Consider the following 16,665-nt stretch of genomic DNA (forward strand, 5'->3'; position numbering starts at 1 on the left):
TAATGATGATATGCATGTGCACTTCTATTCAGAAGTTTGGGGTCTGTAAAATGTTTTAATGTTTTGAAAAGAAGTCTCTTATGATCACCAAGGCTGCATTTATTTGATCAAAAATACAGTAAAACAGTAATAGTGTTACATATTATTACAATTGAAAATAATTGGTAGATGCAATTTATTCCCGTGATGGCGAATCTGAATTTTCATCAGCCATTACACCAGTCTTCAGTGTCACATGATCCTTCAGAAATCATTTGTCACTCTTGATCAGTTGAATGCAACCTTGCTGAATTAAAGTGTTACTTTGCGTCTTTCATCTTACTAGCACTATACTTTTTAATGGTAATATAAATGCTATGTCAAAGATGCTAAGTTGTTTAAAGCAACTGGAGGCAAAAACAACCAATATATCAGAATTTTAAGCATTTTAAAATTTGACTAAACTTTTCTGTTCCTTACCACATCGTATACTTGTGTTGTTGTGCTCCTTTTTTAAAAACCTTTATCTTGTTCTTTGCTTCTCCTCTTAATGGACTTTTGGAAACCCGTTGACCTTTGACCCCACTATAGGTCCTGCAGGTTAGACAACTTGGTTTGATACTCACCTGTGTCATACTGTGCACCTCCGTTAGTCATTAGATGATTTACCTTAGGTGGGACTGGGATGGTTCATGCTCACGTTTGATTTTTTTGATGTTTAACTTTCATATCCCTATCCAATTCTAGGAATATAGTCTTTAGTTGATCGCTCTTTTGTACCTTCTCCTTTTCATAGATCATCCCAGAACCATTTAGCACACTATATACTACAACAATATACATGATAAACATGCACACATTGCTTGTTTGAATAATATTGACAATGGTTTCATGATATGAGATCCTGATTGTGAGGAACTGATTTCTGTTCTGTGAATGTGAAGGTCCTCCTGGCCCTGAGGGTCCCCGTGGACCTCCAGGTAGTGGAGGAGTGAGGGGTGAGAAGGGCTTCCCTGGAATCCCTGGGACACCTGGTGCACCAGGACTGAAAGGAGATTCCGGTTCCCCTGGCTTTCCGGTAAGCATTATAAATGTGTTCTAATGAGAAGCTTTAATTATTGTTAGCAAATGGATTCATATATTTTACATTTGTAGAAACATTTTTGTGGAAACATTGTAGGCTGCGTTTGGTTAATGTGGGTTCTGAGATTTTATGTGATTTTGCTAAAAAGAAGACAAGAGGACATTTAGTTTTATTGCCCTGCCCTGTGGAATACATAATTCTGTTTTTTGGATAATGACTGTTAAACCATTTAAGTTAACTTAAGAGTCTTTCTGCTTTTTTCTACTTCTCGCATAATAAAATGATTTCAAATCATATAAATAGCTGTTCATTTATTTATTAATTCATATTTATTATATTCAGTTAGATAATGATGTTTGTTATTTGCTTTTGACAAGGGTACTCCAGGAAATCCAGGGCCTAGTGGCCTGAAAGGAGATTTTGGACCTCAAGGTGTTTCTGGATTCCCAGGTCAGTCATCCTTCTATAACCATTGAAGGAATTGTTTACCCACAAATTAAAATGTATGTCATTGTTTACTCTAAAAATGGCGTATGAAGCACAGTGATATATTTCTTGCATGTCTTATAACTGAATGTGTGTGCGCCAGGCCCAGTTCTAATATGCTGTATGGAGAATGACACTTGAGAGCAACAGCAGAGGGGATGATTCTGCACTGAATCCCACTTTAAATTTCGATCTATTCATTATGCAACATTATTCAATACGCACTACTATTCAAAGTTTGAGGTCAGCAAGATATTTTTTATAAAGAAATGAATAGCTGCATGCATTAAAGCAGGGGTCACCAAACTTGGTGTCCTGCAGAGTTTAGCTCCAACCCCAATTAAACACACCTGAACCAGCTAATCAAGGACTCACTAGACTAGGCATACTAGAAACTTTCAGGCAGGTGTGTTGGACCTGGTTGGAGCTAAACTCTGCAGGACAGCGGCCCTCCAGGAACGAGTTTGGTGACCCCTGCATTAAAGGGTTAGTTCACCCAAAAATGTAATTTCTGTCAATAATTACTCACCCTCATGTAGTTCCAAACCCGTTACACCTTCTTTCATCTTTGAAACAAATGAAGATATTTTTTGATGAAATCCGTGAGGTTTCTGAACCAGCCTTAGGCAGCAACGTCATTGCAACTCTCAAGGCCCAGAAAGGTAGTAAAGACATCTGTAAAATAGTCCATGTGACTACAGTGGTTCAAATTTAATGTTATGAAGCGACAAGAATACTTTTTGTGTGCAAAAAAACAAACAAAAGTAATGACTTTATTCAGCAATGTCTTCTCCATGTCAGTCTGCTACGCTGATCACGTTGTTAACACAGTGCAGCGCTTCCGGGTTCTACGTCAGAACGCCGGTTCATTATTGGCCGACGCTGTTCACGTGAGCACCACGACACATGCGTTTTATTTTGATCGAATAAATGCTGCCTGGGTGAGCATAAGACACATTAACATAAATCTTAGCAACTCCAAACTTTTGAATGGTAGTGTTGTGTACAGTATATAGTATATATAAAGAAACACAATTGTGTTTCACAAAATAAATAACAGCATGTATGTTTGGAACATCAGAGTGATTAAATAATAAATTGTATGTTAAAGCTTGTTTTAAAGTCTTATTTATTAAAGTGTCTTCTTATCCACGTAACGTCTGCATGTTATAGGACCTAAAGGACAGCCTGGCCCTGCTGGAGTTGACGGCAGCCCAGGACAACGTGGAGACCCTGGAACTGAAGGTATGTCATTTTGAAACACAGATGATTTTCCCCTTTACAAATCCGATAAAAATGCATTCTCTAAAACATACTCCCCTCTTTTGATCACAGGATCTCCTGGTGACCCAGGCATTGCTCCATCGCCTATTGTTGTGAAGGGCGAGCGTGGTCCACCTGGACCACCTGGAAACCCAGGCAGCAGAGGCCCTGCAGGACCCTCAGGATTACAGGGTCTTCCAGGTTAGTGGTTACATTGAGACTAGACAATACAGACAAGAAAGATTCTTTACTTGCAAAGGCTGATCAAGACTATAGGACCTGGTCTGGTCTTCTTCCTCCTCATGTTTGATGTCCCTTCATCCTCTAGGTTCACCTGGCAACCCTGGTGACCCAGGTCAAATGGGACCTTCTGGATTTAGCGGCTCACCTGGAAGGAAGGGAGATATAGGACCAGCTGGACAAACAGGTAATGTTAGGGTCCAATATGTGGCCTACCCAAAGTTCAAGTTTCAAAGTTCATTTTCAAACACTTGGCACATCTCTGCTGCCTTGTCCAATTAAAACTCTCCACTGAAAGTCCAGCTAACAGAAACCGAGAAAATCCAAAAAGCTCATTAAGGCGTATAAAACGAATCTATATGAATCAAGCGGTTTAATCCTACTTTTGCGAAGAGAAATGACCGCTTAATATGATGAACAGATTTAATTGAGCATTTTATTCACATATAAATACACATGCATATAGAGCATGCATCGTGTGCTAGAACAAACCTCATTGGTCCTGTTCCTGGTCTGTTCATTAAGCGATCATATGTCATCAGAAGCTTTGGATTAAACTGCTCGATTCATATAGATTCGTTTTTTCGATGCCTTTATGATCTTTTATGTTGTATGTTGGATCTTGTATGGATCTTGTATGTTTTGGTTACCTGGACTTTCAATGGAGGGAAAATATCTTGATTTGTGTTTTAAAAGATTAACCAAAGTCTTATGGGTTTAGAATGACATGAGTGTGAATAAATGATGACAGAATTGTAATTTTTGTGCAAAACTATCCCTTTAAAGATCGTCCTTGATATTGGTGTCTCCGAGGTTTTCAGGAACAGCGGGGGGCTTTATAAACAGTGCCTAGAATTTTCTCTAATTCCATGTATCAGCCTCACAATCACCATGATGTAATTGTGTACAGGTCTGCGTGGTTTTCCCGGCCCTCCTGGTCCAGATGGGATTCAGGGCCCTCCAGGGACCTCAGGAACCTCTTCTGCAGCACATGGTTTTCTGATCACTCGCCACAGTCAGACCACAGACGTGCCACAATGTCCAGATGGCACAAGCCTTATCTATGATGGCTACTCTTTACTCTATGTGCAGGGCAACGAGAGGGCGCACGGACAGGACCTGGGTGAGTAGCCCTAAAAGCCACCGAGCACACGCATGTATCATGTTTTTTCTCACATCACGTAAATCATTACTCTTGTGTCGTTTTCTCCATTTACAAAACGTCAGGTACGGCTGGTAGTTGTCTACGTCGTTTCAGCACAATGCCTTTCATGTTCTGTGACATCAACAATGTTTGCAACTTCGCGTCCCGTAATGACTACTCCTATTGGCTGTCCACACCCCAGCCCATGCCCATGAGCATGGCACTCATCACTGGAGAGGGCATCAAACCGTACATCAGTCGGTAAGTGTGTGTGTGTGTGTGTGTGTGTGTGTGTGTGTGTGTGTGTGTGTGTGTGTGTGTGTGTGTGTGTGTGTGTGTGTGTGTGTGTGTGTGTGTGTGTGTGTGTACGACTTTGTAGTCACTATGACATCATTAATGAACTTTGATCTTGCTTTAGAAGCCTGAACCTCGAGCTGAGACTCGAACGCTGGTCGCATTGTGTACAGCTATGGCATATGACATGGCGCTGCCCACAAGGCTATTGCTCCTACATAATATTTATATGAATGCATTAGTGAGAGAGCGATTGTGTGTGAATTAATTCTACCTGGCAGCGTCTCTATACTAATACAGTGAAGCTGTGGGTTTTAGTTACTACGAAATATATGCTAGAACCTTTCAGTTCCTGAGCTATTTTATTGATAAAGCACAGAACAGTGTTGACAATACATTTCGGTGCTACTGATTGTTTCTGTGTGTGCAATATGCACATGATGTGTGAGCTATGAATGTGCGTTAAAATGCAGCACGCATTAGTTTAGAATGGTGATTCATTTACATGTGCAATAAGCTGTAAAACATGCATTTGCCTGATCAATTTTGAGCAAAGTTTCGGATTATGCACTTAATATTGTCATATTAACTGTTGGAAACGGATCGTAAGAGTGGACTTCAAAGAGTCCACTGGGTAGTTTTAGAGTTAGGGTTAGTGTAAGGGGAGAGAATATACAGTTTGTACAGTGTAAAATAATTATGTATATGGAAAGTCCCCATAAATCATATAAACCCAATGTGTGCGTGTGGTCCAGGTAAACCCTACGTTATGAGGACAAATTGTCCCCACAAAGATGGCAATATCCAAAATCCTTATCCTTGTGGAGATGAATTGTTGGTCCCCATGAGGAAAACAGCTTCTAAATCATACTAAATTATGTTTTTTGAAAATGTAAAAATGCAGAAAGTTTCCTGTGATGGGTAGGTTTAGGGGTAGGGTTAGTGTAAGGGGATAAAATAATCAGTTAAAATAATATAAAAATCATTATGTATATGGAAAGTCCCCATAAAACATGAAAATACAATGTGTGTGTGTGTGTGTGTGTAGGTGTTCTGTGTGTGAAGCTCCGGCCATGGTGATTGCTATACACAGCCAGACCATTCAGGTGCCACTCTGCCCGCAGAGATGGGAAATGCTCTGGATCGGTTACTCCTTCATGATGGTATGTACAGTACCCCCTTGTCCATAACAATATTTGAAGTCCCCAATGTAGGGGACTTCCTCTTTCCTCTGGTACATGACATTTGTTTTAAACACTTTTTTTTAATCTACAGAAACTAAGTGTCCATCGATTAAAATAAGTAAAATAATTCAAATGAAATATTTTAAGTTCTGTTCTTCAGACCTAGTCATTTATTTTTAGTAGTAGTGTATGTTTTGTCTTCACTCTTTTCAACCAATGGATTTGCATGACTTTTCCAGTCATTATTTGATTAAAGGATTAAAGTATATAAATATGTTTTTATTTACAATTTCTACACAATAAAATTAAATATATATTCATTTACATGACTTTTACAGGTCTAGAGATAACACTTTTACAATAACTGCGTTTCCACTGTCAGACCAAAGGCCTTAAAATAAGAAAAATAAAAATATATAACATTTTAGTTGTTTAGCTTATTTTAAAGGTTTTGTTATGGCATTTCTTTAATGTGTGTATGGTCAGTAAATCACCTGCAGAACTTTCTACTCCCATCAGCACTTTTATGGGATTGCGCTCTACCGCTAATTTGCCCTGTTTAGTAAACCTGTAGTGTGTGTAATTAATTCATGTAATTAAGCGTAGTACTTTTTACCTATGTAAAAGCCGGCTATTCGGCCCAACTTCCGGTTTCCAAATAGCCGGTAAAGGACGCGCGTGTTCAAGTCTTTCCAGCGTCTCAAAGGAATTTTGGTTAAATAAGACACATTTTCTCATATGCAATTATCTCGTTTTAATCTGACTCCATGAATTAAAAAAGGTTCAATGTGCAATAAGGTTATGTTTACACTTAAAATAGTTACAACATGATGTAATGATAATTTAAACCATTTGTACCCAGCATAAATGTAAAATGTTACCAGAGAGAGAGAGAGAGAGAGAGAGAGAGAGAGAGAGAGAGAGAGAGAGAGAGAGAGAGAGAGAGAGAGAGAGAGACAAAGGCAGAGCCTGTCTCAGTTCAGCATCCAAAGCAAAGAGACCAGAAGAACATTTGCAAATCTGTTTTGTCATCTCCTCCGACCATGTGACTAACACCTAGGTGTGAGATATTCAAACTGACCAATCAGACCATCACCATTTCCCCCATTGTCCAAAAACTTTGGCCTAATAGGCCCACATCAGTCTTAGCACTGCTGTACTGGAAATGTCTGAGAGAAAAGCAAGTGTCTTTGTTGCGTTGAAATAATCTTGGATTATTTCCAACCTTACAGTCCGCCGTTTGGCACCATTGACAATACACATGGAATTCAAAGGTGGCACAATCCATAGAGACATGCTTTCTGTTGTGTGCAGTTGCATCTTCAGACGTTTCGTCCAGGCTTTGTAGCCATTAGGGCTGGTCCGAATACTATTTTTTGAGCTTCGAAGCTTTGGTAGTAATGAACATCGAATATTCGAAGCTTCGGAGAGAGGGTGCTGAACATAATCTTCTCTCTAATAAAAGCAGGAATCTCTGTGTCTGTATGTCTGTTTGCATTTTGATTATTTCGAGAACCGTTCATCCAATCGACTTCACAAGGGAGTGCAGTGTCGATTTGGTGCAATATAGATAGACACGTGAGAAGCGACACGTTCAGAATTAATAAACTTTTAATAAACTACAGAACAGCGCGAGCGGGAAGCGGCGCGCCTCAACGCGGGCTGGGCTTATGCTCCGAGAACGCGGACACTGCACTATAGTGATATAAAACGCACACACACAGGTCTGTTAAATTAAGCAATACTTTTAAGGTAGTCTAATATTTTTCTGACTAACAAATTACTGACAGAGTAAAGGGTAGATTTAAATAAAGAAAAATAAATTTAAATAAAGCAGAACTAAATTTTACAAAAGAAAAAAGAAATTTAAATAAAGAAAAAACGAAATTTAAATAAAGAAAAACGAAATTTAAATAAAGAAAAAACGAAATTTAAATAAAGAAAAAACGAAATTTAAATAAAGAAAAAATGTAATTTACATAAAGAAAAACGAAATTTAAATAAAGAAAAAACGAAATTTAAATAAAGAAAAACGAAATTTAAATAAAGAAAAACGAAATTAAGTTAAATTAAAAACGAGATTAATTTAGATTGATAATAACGGGTAAAAAGTCTAATAAATTTTGTTTCTATTATTTTCCACAATGTCAAAACAACGCAGCTTAACCCAAAACACAAGCTTATCATGCACTTCCACATGCACTTCCACACACACTCCGCTGTTCTCATGCACTTCTGTCCACACACACTCCGCTGTTCTGCTCTAGAACACTCCCGTTGCTGGAACACTTAAGCCTCTGTTATAGGTTTGGACGCGTACACGACAGCTGCGCACAGCTCGGACGCAGACTACTTGTATTTATACTTTCTGCTGAGGTCCGCTCTCCTCGCTTGAGCAGTAGATCGGTCTGGCCAGTATAATCGATAATATTTTAAATATTTATAGTTTATATTTGCATTTATGTCAAAACCTATCACTTTCAAACATCAAAATTACATTTATTAATATGTATTCGTGTCAAAATGACATATAAACATCTTAGGCGTTGGTTCTTTTTCTACCATGCACGCGTTTTCCGCGTGGCTCAAGTCACGCCTGAGACTCGTGTATCAGCAGGTAGTCTGCAAACTCCAACCTGTTAACATGGGTGCCGAAATAAAAACGGACATGCCACACAGCCAGTGTGTCGCCGGCCTTATTCAAGCGCGAATGAGAACTGTTTGGCGGGGGATCCCAGGTGGGCAAAAAACAAACAAAAAAAACTAATATTCGAATGTCAAATTTTCAAATCGAATACCAACCCACCGAACGAATATTTGATTATTCGAATATTCGGGTCCAGCCCTAGCAATAACAGTTTGTCAGTGTTCAGTCTTTTTTCACCATCCAGTCCTGCATGAGGACTCCATCAAATGGTCTTTCACCATTCATAGATGTGCAATTCTTCCATCACACACATCACATCTCCACAAGAACAGGCACTGAATCTGGGAGCAGACGAGTGGGACAGCAATCTGTTGCACTTTGAACCTTTTTTAATTCATGGAGTCAGATTAAAACGAGATAATTGCATATGAGAAAATGTGTCTTATTTAACCAAAATTCCTTTGAGACGCTGGAAAGACTTGAACACGCGCGTCCTTTACCGGCTATTTGGAAACCGGAAGTTGGGCCGAATAGCCGGCTTTTACACCTATAACACCACTTGGTACGTTTTTATTGAAATGAAAAGAGCATGAATACAAAGACACCTCCTTGTCAACATTGACTGTCATTGATTTGTCTGTGTCGCAGCACACGAGTGCAGGCGCCGAGGGTTCGGGTCAGGCTCTCGCCTCTCCCGGCTCCTGTCTGGAGGAGTTCCGCTCCACTCCGTTCATCGAGTGCCACGGTCGAGGCACCTGCAATTATTTCAGCAACTCCTACAGCTTCTGGCTGGCCACTGTGGACGTCAATGAAATGTTCAGGTAAAATGTCAATGAAAAGTACAAAAACTGGGCCCTTAAAATGAAAAGACGTCTATCAATAGAGCATTGTTCTTTCTTTGCCCAAACAGAAAGCCACAGTCAGAGACACTGAAAGCTGGAAACTTGCAGACCCGCGTGAGCCGCTGTATTGTGTGTATGAAGAGGACGTAACGTAGTGACTTTTGTGCGGTCTGTTGTTGATGAGGATCAGCCGTCACCTACAACGACTGCGGCCATCATGCTGATCACCAGTGGTGTTTCATTGGTGCGGTATCTTCACGTTTAACTCTATGGTGCTACTGTGCGACACAGCAAAAGAAACTGAACAAAAGAAATGAATTTATTAGTCTTTTTTCATTTTTCAAAGAAGTACCTCAAAAGAAAAATACAGATCCAGCAAGGTGCCATGGCAGTTGTGACACAATGTGCATTAGATATTTTTCTCTTTTTCCTATGAGATTTTCTAGAGATTCTTTTTCATGTAATATTTTCCTAGGAAAATTTTGATGTTGGTACACACAAATGGTACATTTTTTGGGAGAAATGCTTTCGCTTTTTTTTTTTCTCGAGTGGAATTGTCTCCATGTTACCAAATCGGCACTTTGAACATCAAAGAGACGAAATGCACTGAAGCGTTACATTAATGGGACTGCTTTTTTAAAGGCTATCATTTTTCTCCAATCACTTGGTACTAACACTGCTGTATCAGGACTTTTTAGCAATGTGTCATTTATCTCTTTTTGTAAGTAATAAAATGTGTATATTGTGTAAAACACCTTTTTAGTATAAAACAAAATGGATCTTTTTAATGAATTTCTGGGTTCTTTGTCAGATGCTCACTCACTCACTCCTATTGACATATTAGCTCCACATTCATTTACACTGACATTTGTACAAAGAACTTTCTTTAAATGAAACAGTATTTTATAAATATATATAGATATATATATTAAAAAGAAAGTATATATCCAGAAACTTGATTTGGCTGTAGGAGGATGTTTTTTCATTCAGTAGTTGTCAAGTAAATGTAATTGTTTTTACAGATCTCTCCTCCCTTCTGATTTCATTTAAACAGCAAGGACAATTCTGTGAAAACCCATCAAATACTAGTGTTATGAATTTGTAAACCTTTATTTGGTTCTTATTTGTTACGCCACGGTGTGGTGTATCAGTGTTTTAGATTAGATGAACAACTGTCTCTCAGAAAATTTGAACATAAACCACATTTTGGCGTATTATATTATAGTTATTTGTAGTTATAATTTGCTGGCCGACAGTGATTCATCTAATCGAAAACAGTGAACAAGTCATCTTGGGGTGAAACAATGTGTATTTCAAAATCAGTTCCTTCTTTTATGTTTAGTATCCAGAAGTTGTTATAAACTTAAATGACTGAAATAAAAGAAACCAACAAGGTGAACTTTTTTAGAGTGGGATTCTTGTTGTTGTTTTTTCTGGTTAGTTTGGACAGTATTAGAGTGGTATACTAACAAAAGTGTTGTGTTTTCTTTGCAGTCAGTTAGTTTCCTTATCTAAAGCATCAATTCTGGCTACATGGGAACAAAAAATAGCTTTATGATGGTGGACCATGGGCGTTTCCTCTGAGGAGGCAAGGAAGGCTGTGCCTCCCCAAACCAATTAGATAAGAAATATTAAAAAAATAAAACAATGCAAATAGTACAAAATGTGACATTAAAATGTATATAAATCTCTCGTCTTTCTTAAATAACACTGTCCAACAGCGACAGTAGAGAGGGGGGGGGGGGGGGGGGGGGGGGCATGAGAGGAGGCAATGCATCCATCACACTTTGATTGGATATGATTAGTTCATGCGATAAATAAAATGGGAAGTTAATGGAAAGACTTATTAAAAAGTAAGAAAGCAGTGTTATGTAATTGGTATTGTTAACTGAGTTGTTTAATGTCACGTCAAATCAAACTTGGCCTGAAAATGTGATCATTTTTTGTGTGAGCAATCAGCTTAGTGAAATTAAAGGTACATCTTCGTGTCTGTGACCAGTGTTTACCGAGCTTGATGACTGATGATCCAAAAATAAGTTGACTGTTGAAAAGAACAGTTGAACATCAGTTCACAAATTCGGAGCGAGCTCTTAACGCATTATAGTCCTTCACGTCTATTGCGACCTCAAAATTCTGGCCAGTTGGTAAAACCGAGATTCGACTGCTGGCGGCAGATCCTTTTCCTATTTAGCACCCAAACTCTGCAACAGTCTTCCTAGCATTGTTCAGGAAGCAGACACACTCTGTCAGTTTAAATCTCGACTAAAAACGCATCTCTTTAACCTGGCATACACATAGCACATTATCTATTTCTATAATTCAAATAATGTAATATGATTATTAGGCTGCATAAATTAGGTCAGCCCGAAACCGGGAACACTTCCTATAACACTCAGTGTACTCGTTACATCATAAGAAGGATGGCATCTACGCTAATGTTAGTCTCTCTGTTTATCCCGTGGTTTACTGTAGTCAGCCGGATCCGAGGCGTATCCAGATCGGATGAAGGACCTGCGCTTAGACACGACCACAACGCATGATGTAGTCAGCCGGATCCGATAAAAACACGTTTTCAAAAACGCCGTTGACGTGTAAATGAACAGCCAGAACGCGTTTAAAAGTTTTCTGTTTTCAGTTGAAAACAGTGTTGTGTGATTTAACCCTCCCTTATGTTAACAACTAATAATATTTACAACTGAAATTAATCAATTAAAAGCTTACTTAAGTTAGACAATGACTTTCTTCTAGAGCTGCTGTACAGCCAAAACATTTCCTATTATCACTGTAAAGCTGCTTTGAAACATTCTGTATTGTATAAAGCGCTATATAAATGAAGGTGACTTGACTTGACACATAAAATACATTGTTTAAACTGTTACTGCCTTTAGTTATTATTTTGGAATAAATATAAAAAAGCTTAAAAACAAACTTGATTTTAAACTTGATTAAATTTGAATAGAGCATTACATAGTTAATGTAAATATTCAAAATAGAACTGTATTTTGTTTCTCTTTTTTATGTGTAATGTTTAACCAGGAGAATGTGACAGCATTAAGTGTAACTGGGGCATGACTTTACATTTGATTTATTAAAATAAATAAAAAACTGAGGACTTTGCCTCCTCATTTCAGAACACCACTGTGGTGGACCACTAGAGGGAGGACTGAGTCACATGGACTGTAGGGCTGCACCAATCCGCTGTCTTCTCCCTGACAGACATCTATGCCAATTAGATGGACATACAGTTCAACAAGATTTTGCAGATTTGCAGCCACTCTGCTTTTGTGTAGTAATGCACGATGATTCAATCACAACATGATTAGGCGGATGCATTCCTGTTAGTGTATGCCTCTCTCTTTCTGACTCTAACAATGTGCTTGTTATCCAGGACAGATTGGTTCATGACTAAGCTTTGAGCTTAGGAGTGGTTATTAGGACCTAAATAGTCCATATACGATTTAGTTGACAAACTGAGTGTTGATATTTGGCAACAGCTAAGCTCTCAATAGGATCAGTGAGCAGATGACAGTGAATCCCATTGCCACTGGGATAATGGTCTTTGTTTGCAGCCAACAACAGGACCAAGGGGCAAAGGCCAAGCCAAGCTCTTTACAAAAACTACTTAAGTTCTGTTGATCCTAGAAAGAACCGAAGTGGTTCTGAATGATCGAAGCTTGGACCGAAATCTCACTTTTTGTGAAAGAATAGTGATTTGAAAGTCCTTTCTTTTTGTTTTTAACATGATGGACAATAATAGACAGACAGCAACGTTTAATGGCTGACTGTGTTATAAACATGTATCCAAAAAGCTATATATAGGCCTATAACTCTGAAATATACATGCCATTAAAGTCAAGAGTCTGGATTAACTTTGTTTATTTGTGTCTATGGAATGAGGGAACGAGACACGTCAAAGCTTCATTTCCAGGTAATTCGCCCTTTAGGTGCATATCAGATGACCTGCATGATTTAGAGAATATCCTTTTCCTTAAAGAGCTTTAAAAAGGAATCACTGCTCGAGTTTGTTTTGAAACATGAGCACCTACTACATCCCTTAATTGAGCGTTGGATACTCTGGCCCTGGCAGAATTTGGCGTAAACCTTTACATGCTGCCACTGAGCTCATGATCCACATGCAGTCTAAGCCCTAATGCAACCTACATTTGTGCACATACTGTAAATGCTACTGGAGTGAATTGAGAAACCTCAGCTCCTAATGACGCACACACGTCTGTCAGAGGAGGATTCCCCTTCTGCAGTGGTGCAGCCAAGACTGCATTTCAGCAAGGGTTGTTAGAAACGCTTTGGGAAATTTGCACTGACTCACTCTTTTAAAAATGGATCCGTCATTCAAACGAAATGAAGCGATATCACATGAGCGGGAGTGCTGCTGTTGCTCTTAATATCAGCACCACAGCTGTGCAAGGTTGCAGAAGGAAATTACAATATCACCAATAACTTTGACTTTTTAATCCGCCAATGAAAATAGTTCCGAACAAAGCCAAAGTAGAATGAACTATCACACGTCTACAAGCAACATAGCAAAGGCTGAGACATCGCGTACTTTCTGAGGAGGTACTTCTTTTGAGTGAGTATTTAATTGGTGATTTAAAAAAGTACGCTCTACATGGAGTGCAACAGGGCCTGTCCACTTTTTTAGGGGCCTTGGTTCCTCTATCTTCCACATTCATTTTTTTCTCATTGGGATTTACAAAAAAAAAAGTCTTTGTTAAATTGTTAAGCTATGAACCAAACTGAGCAGCGACAAGATGAATCACTTCATTACAAACTTTGAATTGAGGAATTTGAAAACTGGGCAAAAGGACGGATACAAGTCCTTTAAAGCTTTAGGCTACGTTTACACGTGGCCGGTTATTTTCATAAACGGACATTTCGCCCTCTCCGTTTTCAGAAAAGTGTTCGTTTACACGAACCGAAGCTCACGAAGCTCAAGCCCACGTTAGCCAATCAGAATCCCGAAAATATAGGTCGCACTTTTGATGCAGTGCAAGTTCTGTCGCATACTGTGACGTCGACTGCCTAAAACTCTGTTTTTCTCAGTTTACATGCAAACGTGCAAACTGAGTTTTCCAAAATCTCCACTCTGGCCAGAGTTTTTAGAAAGAACCGTTTTCAGAGGCGAATTCTCCGTTTGCGTGTAAACGAGGGGCACAACCGAAGGGAAATGTCTCAGTTTTTTCAAAATAACCATGTATGTGTAAACGGGGCCTTAATCAAGCTTTAATGAGGCAAAGAACTACATGAAGCATTGCGAATTACTTGTGAAAACAGTGTAGTTTGAGAATGTACGGAGACTGACTTCTAATGGAGAAAAACTATTCAATTTTTACTTTCGGGAACCTGACTGTAGTCTGAATAGTGTGTAGCATACATGTGTCATGTTGTCATTGTCATGTGACTAACAGCATCACTTCGCTGCCATTCGCAACTTGCCCGTGGCCTCATGCGATATTAAAGTGTCCATCGGATGAATACTGTTAATTCGGACATACTACTCATCTCACAAACTCATCTGGGGTTTTTTTTTGCCTACTATAATAAAGAATATTTGGATGCATCCGGGTTTCTTCCTCCCTCAATTAGTTTTTTTTTAAACAAATCGATCGAGTCAATGATTCAATGACTCACTAATAAAGACAATGGCTGTGTCCAAAATCGCATGCTCTCTTGAGGAGGTTTATTTTGAATAAGGCATTATATCACAACTGCTAAAAAAGCATGTTCTATATAGTATTAATGTAATCTGTACAAGCTTTTATCATTGTCATGATGTGACCCACTTCAATGCCCTTCACAAATCCTCTCCCATGGCCTCATGGGATAGTAAAGTGTTCTTCGTATGCACACTTCAGAATCTCGCCGGAAGTATTAATTCATCAGGGTACTGATTTATGAATGCTGTGATATACTGTTTTACACCTATAGTATGTGATTTGAGATGCAGCTAATCTTCTCGCCAGCTATCGACAGCCTGTATGGAAGCTAAATTGGAACTTAAACAGCAAGTATAATATAATTCCTGCTCTTTTTCATGATAAAGTACTGTGTTAGACATTCATGAAGGGGTGCATGATCTTACATGATGACAACCTTAGGTTTAACCATGAAATCTGGACCTGGCATTTCACGTCAAATAATATCATTGCATGCTGCTGCCAATGAAGGTGTAAGGTGCCAGGCACAGTGTAATCCTGTACGTTAGCAAGCATTGCCAAAAAAGCTTACATTTAAATACTGAGAATCCAATTAAGAGCGTCATTATGGCGGGACTACAGTGGATAACATGGCCACTGTGTGTATAAGGACAGCAGCATTCCCTAGACATTACTATGAATGTGGGTGGATTTCTGCAGTGGTCTGAGCTCCTTAAGTAGATAATAGTTTCCCAGTTTAAGTGTCTTGCTACATGCTCATGGGCAAATAAGCTCGGAGTTTCTGGGAAAGTAGTCGACCCCCCCCCCCCCCCCCCCCCCACCCCCACTGAAAAGTTCACTTGCAATAGTCAGTTATCCGCTTTAATTTCCCCAAGCTACTTACTGACACTGCTTACTGGCATGAGCATGCTGAACGCACCCAGACGTATGGGGTGGGGGTGTGTTATGGTGTGCACCTAGTGACGCATACATGTGTGTGCTTGTCTGACTGAAGTCCATGAAGAAAATGTAGAGAAAATTCTTTCTGCATGACAATGTTGGACATCGCCCAACAGTATTGGTGCCTGATTATTTCCTAAACTTTACCTGATTTTGTTTTTAATGAACATGTACTATGGTTCCTCTTCATTTAGAAATTTCATTTGGCCTGCTGGAAATATCACAATATCAAATGTTATAATTTAAAGAGTATTCGTCCAGCCCCCACTTGGGATTGTGAGCAATAATAATTTCGCTCACACACACACACACACACACACACACACACACACACACACACACACACACACACACACACACACACACACACACACACACACACACACACACACACACAGGTTACTGATTACAATTACATGACAAATATTGTAGTTAGTAACATATCCCTTACATTGCATATATAAGGTAATATAATCGGACTACTTTTAGATTAGGCCTACATTTAACCTAACTTGATTATCGCATTGATTTGAGTAGAATAATATTGTACCATATTGATATAAAAATACAAAGAGAAAGAAAAAATATTCCACTCTTTGTTATCAACAATATGAAGTGCATTAAATATTGCATTATGTCAGTGTTTTCCAGACTCGGGTTCATGAGGTTAATGAAAAGCTATTAAGTCATTAATTAAGTCTTTTTTTTTTGGACAATTTTATTATTGACCTAACTTACAAATTAAAATCTCAGGGGGTACTTCAAGTAAATATATTAGGTCAAAGAAAATTAAGCTGACAAAAAAGTTTGAGAATCCCTGCATTACATGTAAATATGAAATGACGTGAATTTGTACATTTTAATGTGTTTGAAAGACAAAAGCCTTCC

At 38.8% G+C, this 16,665-nt stretch overlaps 1 protein-coding gene across 2 annotated transcripts in view; it reads left to right on the top strand.

Moving 5' to 3' along the window:
* col4a5 (collagen, type IV, alpha 5 (Alport syndrome)) overlaps positions 1-10,842 on the top strand; it is a 68,033-nt gene extending 57,191 nt beyond the window's left edge. For both annotated transcript variants that reach the window (XM_079605260.1, XM_079605261.1), the window contains exons 40-49: positions 924-1,057; positions 1,441-1,513; positions 2,723-2,794; positions 2,885-3,013; positions 3,141-3,239; positions 3,963-4,175; positions 4,280-4,457; positions 5,539-5,653; positions 8,970-9,142; positions 9,232-10,842. In XM_079605260.1, coding sequence (XP_079461386.1) covers positions 924-1,057; positions 1,441-1,513; positions 2,723-2,794; positions 2,885-3,013; positions 3,141-3,239; positions 3,963-4,175; positions 4,280-4,457; positions 5,539-5,653; positions 8,970-9,142; positions 9,232-9,313 — 1,268 coding nt within the window. In that variant the 3' untranslated portion in view covers positions 9,314-10,842. The remainder of the gene's footprint in view (positions 1-923; positions 1,058-1,440; positions 1,514-2,722; positions 2,795-2,884; positions 3,014-3,140; positions 3,240-3,962; positions 4,176-4,279; positions 4,458-5,538; positions 5,654-8,969; positions 9,143-9,231) is intronic.
* Positions 10,843-16,665: the final 5,823 nt, after the last annotated feature.

Source organism: Phoxinus phoxinus (assembly GCF_949152265.1).
Source record: "Phoxinus phoxinus genome assembly, chromosome: 2".
Taxonomy (NCBI): Eukaryota; Metazoa; Chordata; class Actinopteri; order Cypriniformes; family Leuciscidae; genus Phoxinus; species Phoxinus phoxinus.